This window comes from Bombus vancouverensis, chromosome 8 (genome assembly GCF_051014615.1).
Source record: "Bombus vancouverensis nearcticus chromosome 8, iyBomVanc1_principal, whole genome shotgun sequence".
Taxonomy (NCBI): Eukaryota; Metazoa; Arthropoda; class Insecta; order Hymenoptera; family Apidae; genus Bombus; species Bombus vancouverensis.
This window is the reverse complement of record NC_134918.1, coordinates 8,613,661-8,634,744: the sequence shown is the minus strand read 5'-3', so window position 1 is coordinate 8,634,744 and position 21,084 is coordinate 8,613,661. Positions and strand designations below refer to the sequence as shown.

General features: G+C 36.1%; 3 protein-coding genes across 5 annotated transcripts in view; 1 reads left to right on the top strand and 2 right to left on the bottom strand.

Moving 5' to 3' along the window:
- The window catches only part of hlk (hulk), a 44,505-nt gene extending 37,065 nt beyond the window's left edge, over window positions 1–7,440 (bottom strand). For all 3 annotated transcript variants that reach the window (XM_076620450.1, XM_033344549.2, XM_033344551.2), the window contains exon 1: window positions 6,996–7,440. In XM_076620450.1, the coding sequence (XP_076476565.1) occupies window positions 6,996–7,425 (430 nt within the window). In that variant the 5' untranslated portion in view covers window positions 7,426–7,440. The remainder of the gene's footprint in view (window positions 1–6,995) is intronic.
- An 82-nt stretch (window positions 7,441–7,522) lies between these two features.
- cn (Kynurenine 3-monooxygenase cn) lies at window positions 7,523–14,635 on the top strand. The gene is made up of 11 exons (XM_033344559.2): window positions 7,523–9,389; window positions 9,512–9,581; window positions 9,978–10,165; window positions 10,282–10,330; window positions 11,801–11,888; window positions 11,958–12,129; window positions 12,409–12,660; window positions 13,263–13,349; window positions 13,485–13,625; window positions 13,967–14,128; window positions 14,220–14,635. Exons 1-11 carry the CDS (start codon window positions 9,339–9,341, stop codon window positions 14,316–14,318), a joined length of 1,359 nt encoding a protein of 452 aa, XP_033200450.1. The 5' UTR covers window positions 7,523–9,338; the 3' UTR covers window positions 14,319–14,635.
- Window positions 14,636–14,765: 130 nt separating this feature from the next.
- Window positions 14,766–20,344, bottom strand: LOC117162704 (2-acylglycerol O-acyltransferase 2-A-like). Its single transcript, XM_033344565.2, has 6 exons — window positions 20,026–20,344; window positions 17,663–17,954; window positions 16,890–17,164; window positions 15,651–15,837; window positions 15,208–15,407; window positions 14,766–15,042 (listed from the first exon to the last, which is right to left on the bottom strand). The coding sequence occupies exons 2-6, from the start codon at window positions 17,887–17,889 to the stop codon at window positions 14,885–14,887; spliced, it is 1,047 nt and encodes a 348-aa protein (XP_033200456.2). The 5' UTR covers window positions 17,890–17,954; window positions 20,026–20,344; the 3' UTR covers window positions 14,766–14,884.
- Between the last annotated feature and the right edge of the window lie 740 nt (window positions 20,345–21,084).

The window sequence follows — 21,084 nt, the reverse complement described above, 5'->3', positions numbered from 1 at the left end:
GACACGAGCAACGAATAGAATACCGACTTAATAGACTGTGCAAAAAAACAACTATAAATAGACAACTATAATTACACTGTGAATGTTTATGCGAATCGATATTTTTACGTGCTTCTATTTTAGAGAAGTAAATTCTAATCAGCGATCTGTTTTACCTGTTACATGCAACAACGAGCATCCTACAATACTTGAGATATTTTGTGTATTTTTACGCATTTTTCCATCATCGCAACATTTCAATCTCCTACAAATGTATAAAAATGCACAGTGGACCTGTAACCCAAATCAACTCTGTCGAAGCAAAACTCGAAAAACGGAAACAGAAAATTCAGTTTTCTATCGAAAAATTTCGAAATACGATCTCTCGCTCTCCCTATCTTCTTTATCTTGTCAAACTTAACGAAATAATCAGAAGAAAAAGCGGCGTGCACGTGGCAAAGAAGCCGCGAGAACACGGCGGCTGGAAATAGGCCCGCATCTCGAGCTCGTCGTCCGGGTCTTCACGGCGACTCTGTTAAAAAAGTCTCGCCCCTTATCCCCCATCCTAACCATGTTATCCCTCGAACCAATTAAGATTTTCGTCTACCTGGAGGTGGTTCCAGTTGCACGATCTCAACACTGTTGACTCGAGGACGATCTTGGTTGTGGGGTGGTCGAGGACGGTATGTTTTCAGTCGAGACGATAGTGATAGGCTTGGCGGCAAGCGCTAAAATAACTCGAACGTGTGCTAAAAGTGGCGGCTACCGGAGCGCCGGCCTTGCTACGGTAAGCTTCGGGAGAGGTGTCGCTCTTCCTTCCCTACCGATCGACCAGAACCCCGGCCAATGGAGTTTTCTATAAAAGTTCACCGAATAAATAATTACGCGTCCACGTCACGAGAAAAATAAAGAAAAAAGAAAGAAAAAAGAAGAGGGAGAGTGCGGGAGAGATTTTGTGATGTTCGAGAGACTATTTTTACAGGAGGCTAACAGAGGCGAGGATGAGCCGCAACGAAACGTTCCTCCTCGACTTCGCGCCGGTGTATTTTCAGAGTAACTCCGTTACGTCATGAAAACGATGTCGAAGATAGTCGAGGAAAAAGCCAAAGAAGCCCCGTTTTTCAGATGGAAGAGAAATAATCGGGTTTAGGCTTGGATTCTTTCGGTTGTGCTTCTTTTTCTACTTAATTGGTGGAATTTGCTTTCTGGCTGGGGTATGTCTTGCTGCGTTTCTCATACTTGCGATTTGGTCGAATTTGATAAAGCGAAGGGGTTAATACAATTGTTATGATATTCTTCAAAATGAAATGCTTTTTCACTTATCAAAATTTTCTGTCATTTCGAATATTTTACAGATATAGCTCGTCCTAATTGCATGGGACACTTTGTATATATATTTCCTAGCAAAAGAGTTGATAAATCTTATCCGTTAAATTGTATACTTTATCGCAGTTCTACAATTAAAAACTGCTGTTTTATCTGATTTCGCATGATCATTCGCTGTTGGCAAAGAGCGATAGCAATCGTCCGAGATATTTCGACGTGAATCGTTGCTGTTGGTTATTTTGTTCGTCTTTTAGCGTGTTAGCTATTACGTCAGGAGGTATTATGAAAACGTGATTCAGGGGAGAGTCTCGAGAAGAATGCGACATACGTGAGAGACGTGACACACGAGTATACACTAAGAACAGGTTGTCAAGAGGCGAAGAGGATAACCAGTGACCTCCTGCCTTCGAAAGGCTTTAACCCTTGTTAGACCAGGTGACAGTTTATCTTTACATGTGCCACTTCGTCATGCTCCACTTTACCATTTTACCAGCCAGCGCCTTTCAATCTGTGTCTCTTTTCTTCTAATGTTCTTCGTCTGAGCTTCTCGATCTTGAATGTGAAAATAGCGATAAAAAATAAAGCAAGATGATTCGAGGTAAATTACTAAAATTAATCGTAGAACTGGGAGCTTCTTTAGAACGTCGATCTTGCATAGCTGTTACACCACGTCATAGAACCACTGTTACCGGTGTATTAACTACATTTTAGTTCCTAATTTGTTGGATTTATTTTTTAAGAAATATATAATATTTTAGAAAATTTAGTTTTCTTTTTATAAGAAATTACAATTTGTTCATCAAAGTTCCGTTTATAGCGGACAGATTAAGCTTATGGAGCAAAGAACACTTGTCCTGAATTTATAATGAGAGCTTTGACTTATAATTTGACTGATTAATCATTTCTAATTACTCGATTCCTTCAGAGAGATGAATAATTCTCTAAACTTAAACTCAACGTTTACGCATCTTCTTTAAATATCTCGTCTGTCAATGTTAATTAAATTGTCATACTCCATGTTACAACGAATTGTCTTGCAATTACATACGTGAAAAAGCTCCTTGACCCGACGATTTTCATCGTCTCGTCGTTGAATTATGAGCACGATGTACGCGAGTTCTATCGATTGAATTAAACGAACGGCTGGCAACACATCTTGATATGTCGCGATCGCCACCCGTTCACATTTGTGTGCGTCACGACACTGTGAGTCAGTGGCCGGCGTATCTCTTGCATTGGAGCAACAAAATCACAGCCAGACTAACTTCATAAACTCCCATCGGCTTTCGCCTCAGCCGTAACACTATCTTTCACTCAATTTCTCGTACAAGGTTAATCCATTTACCATTCACTTCCGCTTTCGTGCCATAACTGTCTAACAAGCGATGGTTAATAGATTGTTATTTCTATCTTTCCATTTTTCAGTTAATTAATCACACATCATGTCATCATGTACCTTATCATATTTGCTATAAAGTTCTTCCTGTTTTCAAATTTATTTTGATATGTGTACACCTATATGAATGTAGTAGTTTCTTTGAAACATCATAAAGCAACTCTATCAAATATTTTTCTGTTTTCAAAATTATCATAATATACATAGGAGTATAGTATTCTCTTTAAAACGTCATAAAACTTTATGGTCATCCACGCAATGTGCCAGCTATTTTCATATACTCTGTTTATATCCCACGTTTCAATGCTTCGATACAGGCTTCACGTATTGTACCGAGGTAACCCTGGCTTCTATATTTACGCGTTTAACTACGATTTTAAATGATTCTGTGATTAATGCATTCGTTAAACTTCCATTGCACCGAGCCACCTTGCGAGCGTCTAAATTTACGTTCTCGTACTGCGGACGGAGTATCAATGAAAGATTCTGCGGTTGTCCTCGAACCAAGTGTCAAAATCGATACGTTCATCGTCTAATCGTTACATCAGTTTCATCCACTTGAAAAGATCCACTGGATGCCGCATTGGAAATTTTATGTAAACGTTTTACCTTGCGTTTCGTGTTATATAGAAAGTGCAAACGATTTTGTTTGTTCATGTTCTGATAAACGTTCTATTGTGCCAGCTTCTGTTCCCAGCTTCTATATTTACATGCTGTATCCAAAAATTTTGTAGGATCAACAATTCGTTCGGCGCCTGTTGGGTACATTTTATCCTCACAGATAAATAAGTCAGCGTGTGAAGTCAAAATTATTTGCATAGCAGAGGATGTAACGAAGATCTATGAAATCATAGGATGAGAAGAATTTTCCGATACTTTAAATTTAGAAATATATATATAGAGTTAAGATTCTGAGATAACAAAATAGTAAGGGTATTTGTAAATTTACACTTTTACGGATTTTCACAGAGTTAGAAAATAATTGGCAAAAAATTCGCAAAAGAACAGGTCAAAGTTACGACATAAAAATTGTGTCCTATCGAATAATCATTTTACTACGGTAAGAATTTTTGAATATACATAAGATAACCTTCTGATGTCAAAACATGCGAGAATTGTAATTCGTTTTTCTACTATTATAAGTCGTAATTCTTCAAGATTCTCTTACGATTTTATTATTTTTAGAGCCTTGACGATTTATAAATAAAATATATATATATATATTTCTAGATAGAAAAATATTAGAAAATTCTTTCCTGTCTTACTGTCTCATACATTTTCGTCAACCTGTATATTTCGACCGCGGGAATAATTTTCTGATTCACAGCAAAAATTCTTCCGTTGTTTTGACATTTGTTTTGTTAAAAATACCAAAGAATGACGTAATCACGAAACGGCGAATGATGGAAAAACAATAACGTACAGTTTGATAGAGAATTATTATTAAAGTCACATTATTTCAATTGCAGACGCAGACGCTTGCGAAGATTCGCGTTTACCTCGAGACGGCTTGTCCTACTGAGTCGACTCCACTTGGCAAAGGGAGAGAATTTAATACTTGTTAATTGTCATGCGAATGCAATCCGCGTGAATAACGTGTATATTACCTCCTATATATAATTGTACACTCCATCAACGTCGTTCTCCCAAATTGAAATTCGAGACCAAAAGAAAACATCGAATTTATCTATTTATTTTCTTGAAAATCTATCTATCATCGAACTTATGAAAAATCTCCTTGAAAGGAAACCACTGAATTTATGTACAATCGTCTTCTTCAAAAATCTATTTCATCCATTGTTAACCCCTTGCGAAGAATTTTACGTAAAAATAATATTAAACGAGACGTTAATATTGCTTTGCAAATTACTTATTACGACAAACTGATTCTTTAAATATTGATTTTGATTATGTCGAATACTATGATCTATCAACAACCCCAACGCACTCGCACGATGAAGTCGAAAACTTGAAACGAAGACTTTTCATTCGGAAAGAAACAAACAAGAGTATAAATTTATTTGTGCAATAACGTTCCTCGATTTTCTACTTTTTATCGGTAAAAATAACGCAAGAAACAATTTTGCGGATTATTAACGTCGCTGTAATGGAGGCAGCGAAATGGATTCAGCAACGGGTTGGATCGTCAGGAATGGCATGATCGTCAGGAATGGCATGATCGTTCATTCTGGAGATTCGTTGAGGACAAAAGGTAAAGATGGTCGAGACCAACGATTTCAACGAGAAACAGAGGCGTCAATCTCCTGCCGAGAGATTTATTTATAACGCGTGAACGCGCGTCCCCGCCTTGGTACATTAAACCGTGCACGTATTGACGTCTCACTTGTCGTCTTTTGCACGCAAAACGATCTCAATGACGAATCGCGTGTTGCAGTTCTGGCTTTCATCGACACCCACTACGGCACCGCCACGGATTATGTAATTCGAAGATGAAGAAGAAGAACAAGAATAAGAAGAAGATGAAGAGGACGAAGAACGTGGAAGGGTGGAACAGGCGTCTTGCAGCCAAGAAAATTTTACAAATATTCGTGCGATGGTCTGATAAATTCCATCAATCTTCAAAAATACGCTGTTGGTCAAGTATCTGGCATTTAAATGTAATAATTGATAGAAGAAGTCAGTTTAGAATTTTCATATGTTATAGATGTCTTCAAATAATAATCTACGAAAGTAAAGGAAATTTCTATTGATTGATTGATTTACTGTCTAATTGATAACAAAGACAGTTGAAAATTCGTAGAAGTTGATTCCAAATTGTGTTCATTGAATTTCGAAATATTATTATCACTATAGAGCAATTATTTGTGTGTCACGTGATATCACTGTCACGTTAAATATCTCGGACATTTCTAACCCAATTTCTGAGAATAAAATATCTACGTTAAGCACGTAGTTTCTTAATTTAGTATAATCTTTTCTCGAAGAATTTCGATTCCAACCCAGATTTCTTTTAGAGGAGCGAAAAAGTTGGAAGGCGATGGAGGAGGATCGAGAGCCAGCTTCGCCTTAGAGTCGCTGAACCGAGAGGAATGCAAGAGTGAAAATGGAGAGTGAAATAGAGAAGGGAAGAGAAAGGGGGATGGAGCATACAGCACGAGGTACCCCGAAGAATTTGCTGGCCGTACCAGAAGCAAAAGGGCTGAGGCTATAAACGGGTTATGTAAGATTGAGTAGCTGCCACGTGTCGGCGGACGTCGCATTGCTTCTGTACTTCCTGAGTTCACTTTCGCAATCGACAAACCTAATGCCTTTCAAAAAGTCTGGAACGTCGAAATCTTCCAATTTTCAAAGTCTGTAATCCGTCATTCTTCTTTAAATAGTTTTTGAAAATGAATGGAACATCGTTGAAAATATTGTTCACTGGCAACTATGATCTTCGAGGATTATATAGCCAGTAGAATTGCTTAAATCTGTTCAATGTTAATTAATCTGGTGATATTTCATCTATATTCTATCTTAATTAAAAGAGATTAAATGACTATAGTTTAGGAACTAAATGACGAAGCTGATCAGTTTAGCCTGCTTGTGACTAAAGTAATAAAGAGTGGAGGGTGTTATAGCACGATAAGATACTTGAGGGTTAAATTTGAAGTAGTATTTTATTCTCATTAATTCTGTTGAGACTGTTCATGAATTATTGATGGCGTGTATGAGGTAACACGTGTTCATAGTGAAATATATTCTAGTCTATATTGTGTTTGAAATACTTTAAACGTCTCTTTAACAACGCAACATTCTACATAATCGTAAAATATAGAATCTAAGATTTCTCACAAATGTTTACACCCACAAATGTATGAATCACAAATAGAGAACCGAAACTATAGAACCTAAATATCAGCCTAAAATACCGGAGCTAAAAGACAGGACCTAAATACAAGATATTAACCATCGATCTAATATTCAGAACTACATCTTTTCAAAACTCCAACAAACACCCTCCAATTATCGAAGTCAGAACTACTAAAAGTTCCGCAAAACCTCAACAAGCATCTACAAGACAAATCCTCAGAATCAATTATTTTACGATTCCAGAAACTAAGAAAACATCGCTAGAACGAAGGAGGGACAGCAATCATCGTCATCGTCTTGCTCCACCCTCTTGCCAAAGCAGAGAATCCAAGTCGCTCCACGAAACTTCTGTCGTTGGAAAATGGCAATTCAAACTAAATTGGAACCAAATTAGAATGAAATTGGCACGAAATTTCTTATTAGAAAAGAATACCAATCAAAACGAAAACATCCACAGTCCCAGGATGAGAGGAACACTTACACCAATACACGGCAACAAAGTCCTTCTCGTTGAGGAGTCGCTCGAGCTGTTTGGCATTAACTTCCTCGATGACAGGCTCGGCGTCCTTGTGGCTACCCTTGGACCGAGGCTCGTCCGGTTTCGTCCTCGCGACGGCGTCCACGGTGCCTAAGAGGGCGCATAACACCGCGAAAACACCGAGAAGGACGATCGTCTTCGCGTATCCCGTCGGCATCGTCGTTGGCCCGTAGGTAGTATTCCTCCTTCGTCTCCGCCAGCACCACCACCACCGGCCGAACCGTACCGTCGAAACGTCGTTCGCCGTCGACATCGCCGCACTGACTGGCACACCGGCTATTTTTGATTTTTCGGACAGCGCCGCAGAGCAAACCGACGACGACGACGACGACGACGACGGGCACGCCACGTTCGTCGCCGTTTTCAGCTTCATCGCGCTACCCCCTGGCGCGACCGGCCAGGAGCACCTCGAATCTCTGCTATGAGCCAGCGAGAATCTTTTCGCGCGTCTATTTCTTTATTATGGTTTATGTTTCTGTTTGGGCTTTGGGCTTGTTGCGTTCCACTGGGTCAGGGTTTTCCCTTTTTATTCTTCGCGTTGAGATGGTCTTTTAAGGATTTTTCTTTTCTTCTGCGTTGAGGTAATTTAGTAGTGTGGCAAGAACTTTTATTCTTGCAGTTTTATGTACAATTATGTGCAAGTGATACAAGGTTAGATTATGCGAGACTTGGCCGACGGATGTCGACCGAGTGAGACTATGCGCGGAACTCGGGTTGATTATTGGTCTATCCTCGGAGTCTCTGTGCAGTTGGTCCACAAGGGAGCGCATCGAAGCAGAGAACTTTTCCGTCCGGTTAGCTGTCCACGCAAAGGAGCGGTTGGCCAGAGCAGAAAACAAAAGGAATAGGGGTAATCGTGAAGGAAAAGATTGGTCAAAGTGGATTTGCACTTCCACTTATACCGATTCTTACGTATGCGTTTTAGTTTATGAGTAAGTTTATGTCTATTGTTCTCGTGTAACATGTATGTTTTTTTTTTTATTATGTATAAGTTCTATGGTTATTATTCTACCATATAGTATAAATGGAAATCAACGTAAAGTCGGAATGCAAGCAGAAATAAAAAGTTAGCATCAATCAGCGAGTGGGTATGTTCAAGGAAATTGTGACCTGCGATCAATCATAATGGACCGCGCACTCGGTCAAAGCTTATGTTATTATAACTACGCTATACCGTATACTATATAAAATGTAGCCCACTATAGCAGGACTTTTCTTCCTTCTTCGATTTCGGATAATTTCTTTGGATTTTTCTTTTTCCTTGCGTTGGGATAATTTCTTAAGATTCTTAACAGTTTTCTTTTTTCTGGAATGATTTTTTAGAATTCTTCGTTCTTCTTCTATTGGAATAATTTCTTATTTTTCTTTCTTCAGTTTTATAGGAAATTATTGGGTGGGTTTTTGGTCTCCTTGGGTTGAGTGATCTATAATGATTCTTCTTTCCTTTTGCGTTCGGAGTTCCTACGATGATCTGGCTTATCTTCTTCATCGAATAAGTCTCCGTTTCTTTCCTTTTTCTCTTACGTTGGGAGATTCTGCGAAAGATTTTAAAAAGACATTTGAGAATTTCTGTGTTTCGTGATTTAACTCCGCTACGTATATAAAACCATAGTATCTCGGTTGAATAGATACGCGAAGGTCAGATTGAACCAACTAGTTTCCACTGAGAACGGTGTCAGAATTCAAGTCGTATTAAAATATGATCTCCTGATAATCCATTAATACCTCTGAATGCATTTAACGAAGAGAAAGAGGACATAACAATCTATAAAATAATCTATACGATAAACGTATGAAATACAAGACAACGAGATCTTTAAATTTTAAAGGTATTACAAGAGAAAGATATTAGAGCGATATAAATATCGATATAAAGATATCTTCAGATATACACACCTGCTTTTAATCATATCTTCGCAAAATACATTGGCGAAGATCAAAGTTTCTTGTATCTTATCTCTTCCAAAGATACACTTCAAGACACCATTTTTCCACTAACAAGTTATTTTAAACTCTCAAATACTTCCCAAAACTCAGAAACTTAAAAATTGTCTCTGATAAAGATCTACTTTGATCCACGGTAAGTCTGATCGATCCTTGCACCTTCTACACCTCCGAAAAAAAGTTGCGTTTCTCCCAAAATTCTTGGAATTGTCGAAAATTCACAACGATATCTGAGATTAGTATTACGTAGCTCGCCATGTACGCTAGTAAATGTGTACGGTAAGACGAGGATCTTGCTAGGACAGGTAGTTGGTCAGCGGCTTCGGTGCAGAACGGTATACCATGGCGGCCACCAATCGAAAGTCGCGAATCGCCATCGTCGGGGGTGGTTTGGTACGTGTTTTGACGTTCGAAAATAATTTTTTTGCAAAAGAAATAATATTTCGAAAAGCTTTTACTAGATATTTCAAAGATAGCTCGTGCGGAAAATTGATATAGTGAGTCTGATCTTTTAGGTTGGTTCTCTGGCAGCTTGCTATTTCGCAAAAAGAGGCCATTCTGTGAACATTTACGAGTATCGCGCAGGTGAACTTCTTAAGAATTTTCACTATTTATATATACATATATATTCTGTTGTGTCTTCTTTTTAATTTTAAATTAGCATATAACTTGCTTTCTTATGTATTTAAGATAATTTCCGATTTTCCTTTACTTTACAAGGATTGTTTAATAACTTTCAATTCTAAACGTATATTTCTCACAATCACGATGCTTTCGAGAAGCTTTTTGTATTTTCCTTCTTGTTATTCAATGTTCGGTTGCTGTGATAGAAGTGACTTCGGAGCATTAAAATCCCTTCATATTCTTCCATACGCGTATTCACTTTTACGATAAATAAATATCGCGTGTTTGCCATTTTTTTTTTGTTTTTTAGAAATATAATAGAGATGCAAAGATTAAAATTCGCTTGTCATCATTTAGACACCAGAGTGGAGTATTCTCGAGGCCAGAGCATTGACTTGGCTGTGTCGATCCGAGGGCGGGAAGCTTTAAGGGCAGTTGGTCTTGAAGAGGCAGTGATCAGTCATGGCATTGCTATGCATGGTAGAATGATCCACAACAAGGATGGTACCCTGAAGGACATACCTTACGATATTGTAAACGGAAATGTGAGCAATTTTTTTAGAACTTCTACTCTTCTATGACAGTTTCTATGTATAATATTTAAAAGGCAATAGTCACTTTTGAATGTTTCTGGCACCTTCTCTCTCTCTCTCCTTTGCAGTGCATTTACTCAGTCAGCAGACGGCGCTTAAACATAGTTCTATTAAATGGTAAGTAAATATTCAGAAATTCATTGACGTACATCCTTCTCTCTCAAATAATTAGATAAAGATAATAACTAACATTTATTGAAACAATCCAGATAAGTACCAACTAATTAGGAACTTCGCTCGTTATTTCTCAATTTTGTGATAAGAAAACGCTGCTTAAAACAAAAAACAAGACGTAACAAGATAAGTATAATAAAAAATGTGAGAAAGTTCTCGCTTTCTTTTCGTAATATTATACAATCATAAAGATGGTTTAGCAATTGCGTTTGAAAATGATCGTCACGGATTACTAATCAGCTGATGTGTAGACTTCTTGAGAACCGATTAATCGGATAGTCGGCAAATCAGTCAAAACTCTAATCTAAATTTAACCAAAAGATTTTGTAGGATCGATCATTTTGATAAAAATCGGATCTTGATTTAAAAGAATCGCGAACGAACACTAGATGCTCTTATGTTGAAAGAAAAATGACTGGATATCCGATAACGCGGCGGTGCGTGAAGCCACAAGAATTCGAGCGTGTCAAGTTTCTTGCTACTACTAGCTCGTGCCTCTTACGATCTTCTGCGTAAAACGCCCCAGTGCCATTTTAATCTGATATGTACATGAATACGTATGAAACTTTCCATACAAGATAATGTCTACGCATTCTATTCTTTAATCCGTACAGCTTTAAATTAATCGACGAGGCATTAGACCTTTTCTATTCAGCATTTTTATCTTATTTTGGTTTGCACAAGCACCTTTAAATCTTCTACCATCTGTTGTCAAAAATCCTGTAGGTTTAAGTAGCTTTGTGATTGCTTTCCCAAAAGATATGCCTTTTTTAAACAATATTTTCTACTAATATTTACAGGCAGGATTTTGAAGTATTTAATTTCTTGTGGTGGAAACAATGTTTTCTAAAAATTAAAAGAAGTTATAATGAAATGATAAAACAAATTTCTGAACGAGCCGAGTTGAGTCGGACATTCGAGCTATGGCTTCATATATATATGGTGGTTGGTAACTGGTGGTAAGAAGTCGAAAATATAGAATAAAAATTTTTTTTTTAATTTTTCCATCGTGACAACGATCTACAGTGAAATCCGTTATAACGCACCGCACGCGTACCGAGCGAAAATTCAAAGTCGATTTTCTCGGAAACAAAGCCTCAAACGAAAAATTTTTATTCTATATTTTCGACTTCTTTTTCCGCGTACAATCACCCCCTTTCTGCTTGTATCGCCAGTTACCAACCACCCTGTATTTTTTACTGGATTTTCATTAAAATGTTAAGATGTAGAATATATCGCTACGAATTTTTTGAATTTAATGAACATGATAGGAATTCTTTTTATTCGATTTGATAAAGAATAGAAAATGATGTTAAATTTTCTACAAATCAAACATTTCAAAACTCGACACTTAATTATCCTTTATTCATTCTTTCTTCGTTTTTTTTTTTTTAATTTTGCCTCGTCGAACAGCTGCCGATAAATACCCAGAAGTGAATCTTTTCTTCAACAAGAAAGTGGTGGATGCGGATTTAGATAATGGGAAGCTGAAGATACTAGAGTAAGAATATCTTCATAAAATAATTTAGAAAATTATTTTGCGTTACGTATAGCTCGTTGAATTTTGTAGCACGAAGACTCAAAAAACAGAAGAGGTAAAGGCGGATTTGATAATCGGCGCCGATGGTGCTTACTCGACTATCAGAAGAGTAATGGCGAAGAGGCCGCTGTTCAACTTTAGTCAAACATACATTGAACATGGTTACGTCGAATTATTCGTCCCCATTGGGAAAAATAACGAGGTAACTGCAATTTTTCTTTTCCACAATTTTTTTACACATCTCAATTAATTTCCTCTATATGCGATTTTACTTAATCGAATTTAAATTGGAAAACGGATTTTTAATCCTGAAGAGAATTGAAAAATATTGCTTGGAAATTTCCATACTATTAGATTTCTAATTTTCGATACCATGTACAATAATTTAAAAAGAAAAGAAACGAATAAATAGAATAGATACGAGTCATTTGACATTGTTCACGAAACCTCGAAAATATGAAAACCTCGCTTGGATTGCAAGTTTGCGATGAGTGGTCAGCATTTTCATATTTGGCCACGGGGACAATTCATGATGATAGCCTTGCCTAATGACGACCATACATTCACTGGTGACATATTCGCCCCTTTCTCGACGTTGGACAAGTTGAAGACGCCGCAGGATCTCTTGAAGTTCTTCGAAGAGCAATTTCCGGACCTACTGCAATTAATTGGAAGGGAGAAGATAGTTAAGGATTATTTCGACAAGGAACCAAAGACATTGATTACTATTAAGGTGAGTCTGGGTGGATTTGTTGTTAATTGGAAAGGAGGCGTTAGTTGAGATGATTTTTATCTTATTAAGGTACGTTTCAAAGCTTTGGATTGTTTCGTTATATTTAAGATATTGAAATGGAAAATTACGCAAGATTATATATTTTTAATACTCCAGTTCCAATAATTTATCCAGTCTCTTCTTTGCGATTCGAATTAGTCATTTGGACTATTTCAGACAAAATCGGAATAAATAAAATAAATGTATGGAATTGATTAAATAATAACATCCAGTGTGTGTATGGAATAGTATTCCATTCGAGTATCGTTGCTGTTAGACTGGAAACGTTTATTCATTTATATCTATGATAAGTATGAAATTAATAAATAAGTAAGAAACATGGCAAGCTATATAAAGATGAGCAAAGGTATAAAAATTACAAAGGATAAAATATGTATTACCACATTTTGAAGATAAGATATATTTTTATCCAAGTTAAATACGCATGAGTATTGGTAGTCGAATTATGATTAATCAAGTACATACGTACTTGGAATGATAACCATCTATTTAGTCTTAATTAAATTTATCTTATCTTTCTATTTTTTGTAAACACGCTGTAGTGCAAACCATATCACGTTGGAAAAACGCTTCTCGTTGGGGATGCTGCTCACGCCATGGTGCCTTTCTACGCCCAAGGAATGAACACGGTTAGTTTCATTCGATTTCACGTCTATTTAGCTTCATAAAAGATATCTTCCATAATCTTGGTCCTGTTACTTAAATAACCATCGTTATTAATGGTCTCACGAGTCTTTTTATAAATTATTTTCTTACTTTGCCAGGGTTTCGAGGATATTTTATTACTGGATGAGTTAATGGAACGCTACGACTCAGATTTCAGTTTGATTCTTCCAAAGTTCACGGAACTTCGATGCGAGGACGCACAAGCTAGTTCCGATCTAGCCATATACAATTATATCGAGGTATTTTTCTCGTATTGAAATGCTATCGAAGTGAAAAATAATTTTTACCTCCTACAGTGATTCTCTTTTTTCTGAAATTCTTAATTATCATACGAATGTTTATTTCATGCAGTAAAGCTTCGAGGCTTAATGAAGGAAATAGAATTTTTTAATTGATTAAGGTCGATTTTAATAATGCAAAGTGTATTTGTTTTTTTAGTTTCGAATAATGTCATAGTTACGGTAGAAGTAGCAAGATTTAAAGGATTTAACGGAGAAAAGGAAATTTGTTAATCGATTAAAGTTGATTTCAACGATATCAGATATTATAAAGATTAAGTACAGGTGTAAAAAATTTTCAGATGAGAGATCTGGTAACGAGGAAATCGTTCCTTCTTCGAAAAAGATTAGACACGTTCCTGTATAGACAAATTCCAAATACATGGATACCACTTTATAATACGGTTCACTTTTCAAGGATGAAGTTTCGCGACTGCGTCGCGAACAAGGAATGGCAAGACAAGGTGAAATGTTAATAAAAATATCAAGGAGATATATAACAGTTGTAAATATTGTTAAAAATATATATGCGAAGAAAGAATTATATTTTTATAGATCGTACGCAGGGCTGGCTGGTGTACACTGTTCTTGATTTTTGGAATACTGGCGGCTCCTGTAGTTGACGCATTTGCAAGAAAGAGCATTTCCTATTGAATACAAATAAATAAAGTGTACCATTACCTGAATGTAGAAGTGTGTCCATTGTTTTTGCAATAAGATATTATCGTTTAATATTATGGCGATCCTTTCAAAAGGGTCCTTAGAAAATGAATTATACGTTTAAGTTCCATACAAATTTTAATTCTTCTGCTATCTTTTTTATTACAGAGGACTAATTAATTATTTATATATTTGGTTTATTTGTAAATGTCTATTTGTAAATTTGGTTTAACATTTTCACTTATTACTATTTTTTTCTGTACTAACAAATATTAATTACGAAATATATCAGCTAAAAATGACACATTCAATACTCTCTAATCAAATTCTTCATACAATTCTTCACTAAAATTTCTAGAACATATTTAATAGATAATATTATTAAACCAATAAATATCCCCATAACAGTGTCTCCAAACACTAACTACATTCAAAGTATCACAAAATATTATACAATTTATTTTCCTTTAAATACTATAAATATCTTCAGCGATAAAATAATTGTACTCCATATCTTGTCCTACTTTCCTTTCATAAATGATCATTATTTCGTGATATCACTATACAAACTCAAGATGCACCGAATCCGCGTTTTCGATGTACTTGTGTTTCTCGTGCTCGAAAAGGTTCACCAGGTGGTTGACGAATTTCTCGTGATATTCCTCGACTTGTTTTCTCGTTGGTACTTCTATCTTTGGTAACTCCATCGGAATACCGACTGAGAAAAAAAATTAATTAGCATTAAAGAAGCTTGGAATTTCCTCTATGAGAAAATAAAAATTTTCAAACGTATTCCAAACACCAAAGTCTCTTCCCTAAAATTATATTTCTCGAAAGATTATTGTATTATAGAGCTAGATATTTCTCAGCTTTGAACACTTACCAACGACAGTAATTGGTTTCCGTCGAGGGATAAGACCGAAAGTGTATTGGAAGAATCCCCGACCAACCAGCAGAACCAGCGGTATACCGATTTTCTTACGAATGAACTCCTGCAGTCTCTTCACGAACGAGCCATCTGGCCAGGACAATTGATCGAAAGTATCCGTTTCTCCGAATGAACAGACAGGAACCAGAGGGTTTCTGAAACAAACGAACTCCGCGAACGTCACTTCGACTTTTAAGTGACAGATGCTCTTGATTAAACCGCTGATTTTTCTGACTCTATAGGAAAGTAACAGTTGCAATAATGTACAAGTGACTATACTTCATGCACGCTAAATCAGATTTGTGTACGGCCACGACGTTCAAAGAGACGAGGTTTCTACTGTTTTAAGTTCTCATGAGATTAAGATTCGAGTGAACGAAAAGAAAGATTATACCGACCCATTTTGCAGCGCGAGCTTTACAAAGCCTTTCCTCCTTTTTATCAGGATGCGGTAAGTGCCCGGCTTACATTCGAATACTTCTGCCGCTCCGCCGGGGACCAGAACCGTCGCCTTTCCGGTGTAAGGTGGCGAAGGTCTTGTCGATAGTTGTTGATTCATGCACTCTGGAGTACTAGCAAGGGCGCCTATTTATATACCGATTTCAAATGAGTCATAATCATATGGTTGAATCATAATAGTTATTTGGTAGCAGAGATGTAAAATTAGAGAAGTCAACCACCAAAAGGAAATCGTTGAAAAGTTGGTATGATGATGTAAGAAATGTTAGGCACTTGGACTTCGTGTTTTATGACTTTGTCATTTCATTAACGGAAATTAAGCAGCAATAAAGTATGCGCATTAACAGTTGTATAGTAGGTACATTGTACAAACAGTTTAAAGTATTTCACTTATCATATAAAATATGTTTCTTACGCTAGAGTCAATTTATACCGGTGGCGATTAGTCTTTTGCACGAACAGATTCGAAAAATACACCTCGCGTTCAGAAATGATCGTCATTAACAAACAACAGATATTTACATGTCTCAGACGAGATGTATTTGCAAAACATGGTGCAAAGATTTTACTCTTTGTATTAAAGGATATTATGATTCGTTTCAAAATGCAACATCCAATAGTAAAATTAACGTTAGAAATCATTAAAATATGTAAAAACCATATTGTTACTTGGCAAGCTTCTTTCTTCCGGATTCTTTAATTTCTGGATTGTAAATCGGACGGAGAAGTTTCTTCTAAATTGATAGATAAGTTGTGAATGAAAATCCAAGCAACGATATTTGAACAGTAAAGCTATGCAGTATTGCGTAGATATGCAGAACAAGTAGAACATATATGTGTATATTACTAAGTAAAATAAAGTTTTCATCTATTCATTACAAAAAGAGGTATTTATATGTAAATGTAAATGTAGGTAATTTGTACCTTATATAACAAATAGTAAGAAACATTATTGCCATGTTTCACAATATTTAATGAAAACTTTTAATCTATTGATTCTACAAAAGATAACAAATACTGCTTGCTAAATTATTAATTAATTATCCTCATCTACGCTGTGGTTAAATTCAAATATCGTTAATGAAACAAAGTGTCGCAATACTTATGAATGATGGTGTAAGTACATGTGCATGCGTTTACAGTGCGTGGTGAAATAATAGTTAATGAATAATGCATACCGTTTAAGTGCAAATACTCGCGGAAAAGCGGCGATTTAAAAAGTTGATCAAGTACGACGACCCTAAATTCGAGACCCGGGAAAAGTTCTCTACAGCCGATGATGTCTGTTCCGAATGCACCATAAACTCCTGTCGGTAGGATCCCATGCGGGAAACTACAGAATAAATACAACTTGTTCGGATCCAAATCAGTGGTTTTCACTAATTTTATAGGAAAGTAGTTACAGAAGTATCGGTTCCACGCGCAGCTTCTAATCCACTGCAAGAATTTTTGCCTGTAGTACAGAAATCCAACTCGTTAAGTCACATCTCCGCCAATGATTGTATAAATAAACAGCTTCAGTATTCAAATGAAATTTTCATTGCATACAAGTCGCACGAGAACTGGTTTGATTAAATTTTTTCTATGATTCTCGTCCAACGTACGTATCAAGTTGCGTTTCACTCCTTAGTTACTCGTTTATGTAACGAGAAGGATTATTATCGATTTGTTATCTAAATCGTATTTATCAAATTGTAAGACCTTAATATATATCTTCGAATTTTTAGAAGATGTCGCAGGCGTGTAATAGTATTTCTAGCCAATTCCAATTCTCTGGTTCTTTTTGAATATTCATTGACAAGCTTTGCAGTAATGTAACTCTTAACAAGTTATTTATTTTCCGTATTTATTCCTTCACTCCTACGTTTAAAAATGTAGTTCCTTTTGTTCATTTTGTAACATAGGGCTGAAGCTTGCAAATAAAATAAATAAATAAATGTTTCGAACTTACCGTATTTTACTTACATCGAACTTGTTCCAATCGTAATACATCCAGATGAAATAAAGTAATACGAAGTAGCGCATGGTTTGGGTGAAGAAAAGAAAATAGGCGGTGAGAATATATCCCACGAAATATCCAAGTGCGCAAATTAGGATCCAAAGCGCGGCTGAGAGCGTTTCTAATCTTCGATTTAATGGTACGTTTAACGGAGCGAATTTCACTCCCAGAATCTCCATCGTTTTTCTCTCAGTTCCTCCTCTTATTACTGTAGCATCAATTCAGCGATTCTCCTTTGGGCCCGCTAATAATAAACCAATTCGTACTATCGTTATTATAAATTGTCATATCAAGCAATTATCAAATTGTACAGCAAATACGAGCGAAGGGATTGGAAACGAAAGAATGTGAGTGATAACAAGTAAACACGAACGATGATTAGAAATTTGAAAGAGAATCGTATTCGTAAAATTAATAGAAACGATTACATGTATGTATATCCAAGTGATAAAATAATGAAACAGATCATTATCACCAACGAATGATCAAAAGCGTGAAATAAGCAGATTAAAGATATCAAATACTATATGTCATCATTGCTATCATTAACAACAGAATCTTTAATTCGGATAAGCTGTGTCTAGAGATCAAGGTTTACCAAAAAATCTGTATGTTTTCAACCACTTAATGACGTTCAATGCGTCAGCTGGTGGACGATACTCTCTAAAAATAGAAATTCAGTACACGATGGACACAATCGAGAATACGTAATATTAACACAATCCTTCGACACAGTGCCATACTTAGAAAGTGATTGATTTCGAGTTCCTATGGCAAGCTAGCTTCATGATCAAATTTTACGCCCGATACCATTCTCTTCCGGCTGCTCCGTAACCAACGTAGGTTCTAATGATATTCAAGCGAGCAAACTCCACGCTATACTCGAGAAAAATTATGATTTATGTCTTCAGGTCGAAATGACTGTACATTATTCGCGTGTCGTTCGCGCAATGCATTCGAATTATTTATAAAAGCTACGCACGCGAGAAGAAATAGAATCGACTCGTTGGAGTAGAGTAAGCACGCCTCTTTTCATTATTTCGAAGTAGAACGATTTTGTAGAATAAATGATTTTTACAACTCAAAGAAACCGTATCTTCTGTTTAACTGAACTTAAATGAGAATGTTATAGGGAGCACCTAAATGATATAGGAAACCTACTTTTTTATATTTCGCAACGATGTAATTGTAAAATGTATTATAAAATTATTTTTGGATATAGAAATGATTAGTTGTCTGAAGACGATTAGTTTAAAAAATATTTTGACTTTAGCTTTGTCAATGTTAGCTTATGAAAATGTAGAAGCGTATAAACAAATGAGACTTCCTGTATTTGAATGAATCATTCTCTACAGATAGGTCTTTTATTTCTTGTCAGTTTTTATTCTCTAAATGTTCTGATTACTTTATAGAAAAGCAATTGAAAGCGAAAGCAATTGAATCTGAAAGCGTTTTCAATTAGCGTTAAACACATTCAGAAGTGAGAATACCTTATCCTACGGGGCACCGTATTGTAACTGCTAATTAAGCCTGTTCTCAGAGCTTGATGCCCCAGTTTATTCTAAGATTAATATATTCTTTATTTATAGTTCTAGTACTATTATTTAATTCATGTGAAATTATTTATTTATTGTAATATAGTAGCATATGTTATAATGTAGTCATTACCTTACGTGTAGCTTTATTATATACATAATGTATGGTAATATATCATAATGAACGTGTTTGTCAAGTTCTCGTTCTGTATTAATTAGAATTCATATCTTCTTTGACGAAGTTAATTAAGTGGTTGTTATTAGAATATAAGTATTATGAAATTATCGTACTTTTGGTGTGTTTTTCTGAGATAGATTTTTCTTTAATAGCGAACGAAATATACAGATGAATACAAATACATAGTTGAAAAGTTAAACATATTGACGGCTCGTTAAGGTTCACGTTGATGAACTGTATGATTCATTGATCAAAGAGTAGAATTGAAATAACGAAGAAAATGCTTGAATTGTTTTATCTCAGATGTTTCTTGAATAACAAAGCGTACAAACATATATTAGATTTTTGCAAACAGTAGATAGTTCGTAAATCCAAAAATTCGAGAAGGTAGTTAAGAATTTGTCTACGTGTTGAGTAAGAAATATACTGAGAGAGAAGCAATTCCAATACTTCGAGAAAACTTTTTAATTACATTAAGAAGACACGTAGAAATAATCCTTTTCAAAACACTTTAATGTAAAGTCGCATCAGTTATATGAATATGGCATACAACAAAGAATGAAACTTTCTACACGATTTAATGCACGAGAAACTTTACTTACAGATATTTCGCATTTTGATAACTACAGATACGTTGAATTTTTTTCATGCAACTCTCTGTAACTCTTCTCAATCACGTTTTCTCCGAGAGACGTACGTGAGTGTCGTTTCCTAGCAGGAGTTATCAGTAATCGCCAAATAGCCTCTTTCTATTTGCTGGCCCAGGGATTTCCAATTTTGACACGATCTGGTCGCGCTCTGGATATCGTCTAAGACTGATCGTTTCGAAGCCAAACTTACGACACGATAATACGGTTGAGGTGATCCGAGCAGGACGAATGCAAGAAAATGAATGTTCACGACGAAATGCTGGCAGGTTGTGTTGATCAGCGTAGCAGCGTGACGCTGTCCAGCGCGTAAGCGTCGTATGCAAGGGGTCGCGAATGTGATCTCATAAATCTCGGTAGCCACGCAGGCATTCTCGCAGTGGAATCAATGTCAAAAAAGGCAAAGCATCCATCGTTTTTTCTCTCCAGGAACGCGCTGAAGAAAGTTGATGCTGTCTCGTTTGATGCGGTTTGGTACTGACCTTCTCTGGATCGATAATCCACGAATCTAGCTGATGGGATGACTAGACGGTGCAGATTGTGAAGGGTGAATAATGGGCGTCTACAACAAACTATGGACGGAAGAGTTAGGAAAAGGATTTTAACGATTATTAGATTTAGACACCATATTTATGATAAGTAGACCGAGGATGTTTATGTATTTATGGAAAATTTTGAATGTTTATATACATGACAGATAAAAATGTAGGAAGTATTAATATTTTAATACTTATGATGATAATTAGTAGGTGAAGTAATTTTCTGCAAGATGTGAACATTATTGCGTGATTGAGTTTTTTGAGAAAGAAATACGAAATTCGACAAGGATCTCTAAGGCTAATAAGAAACAGTGGTATCAACCTTAGAATCAGTCAGATTATAGATTTGTTAATGAAATTAAGAAAGAGAGACGAAATAAGGAAGCTAAACATGTTGAGTTAGGAAGTAATACATATACGGATTACGATCTGCTATAAAAAGATAGACGGGAGGACAAGGTGTGCATCTATCAGA

Coding starts and splice junctions, on each gene's coding strand:
- cn (XM_033344559.2), top strand. CDS start 9,339: ATGGCGGCCACCAATCGAAAGTCGCGAATCGCCATCGTCGGGGGTGGT. Junction 10,166..10,281: donor ACGATATTGTAAACGGAAAT/GTGAGCAATTTT, acceptor TCTCCTTTGCAG/TGCATTTACTCAGTCAGCAG. Junction 12,130..12,408: donor CCATTGGGAAAAATAACGAG/GTAACTGCAATT, acceptor TTGGATTGCAAG/TTTGCGATGAGTGGTCAGCA.
- LOC117162704 (XM_033344565.2), bottom strand. CDS start 17,889: ATGGAGATTCTGGGAGTGAAATTCGCTCCGTTAAACGTACCATTAAAT. Junction 15,838..16,889: donor CGAGTATTTGCACTTAAACG/GTATGCATTATT, acceptor GTATATAAATAG/GCGCCCTTGCTAGTACTCCA. Junction 15,408..15,650: donor AAGCTCGCGCTGCAAAATGG/GTCGGTATAATC, acceptor CGTTTGTTTCAG/AAACCCTCTGGTTCCTGTCT.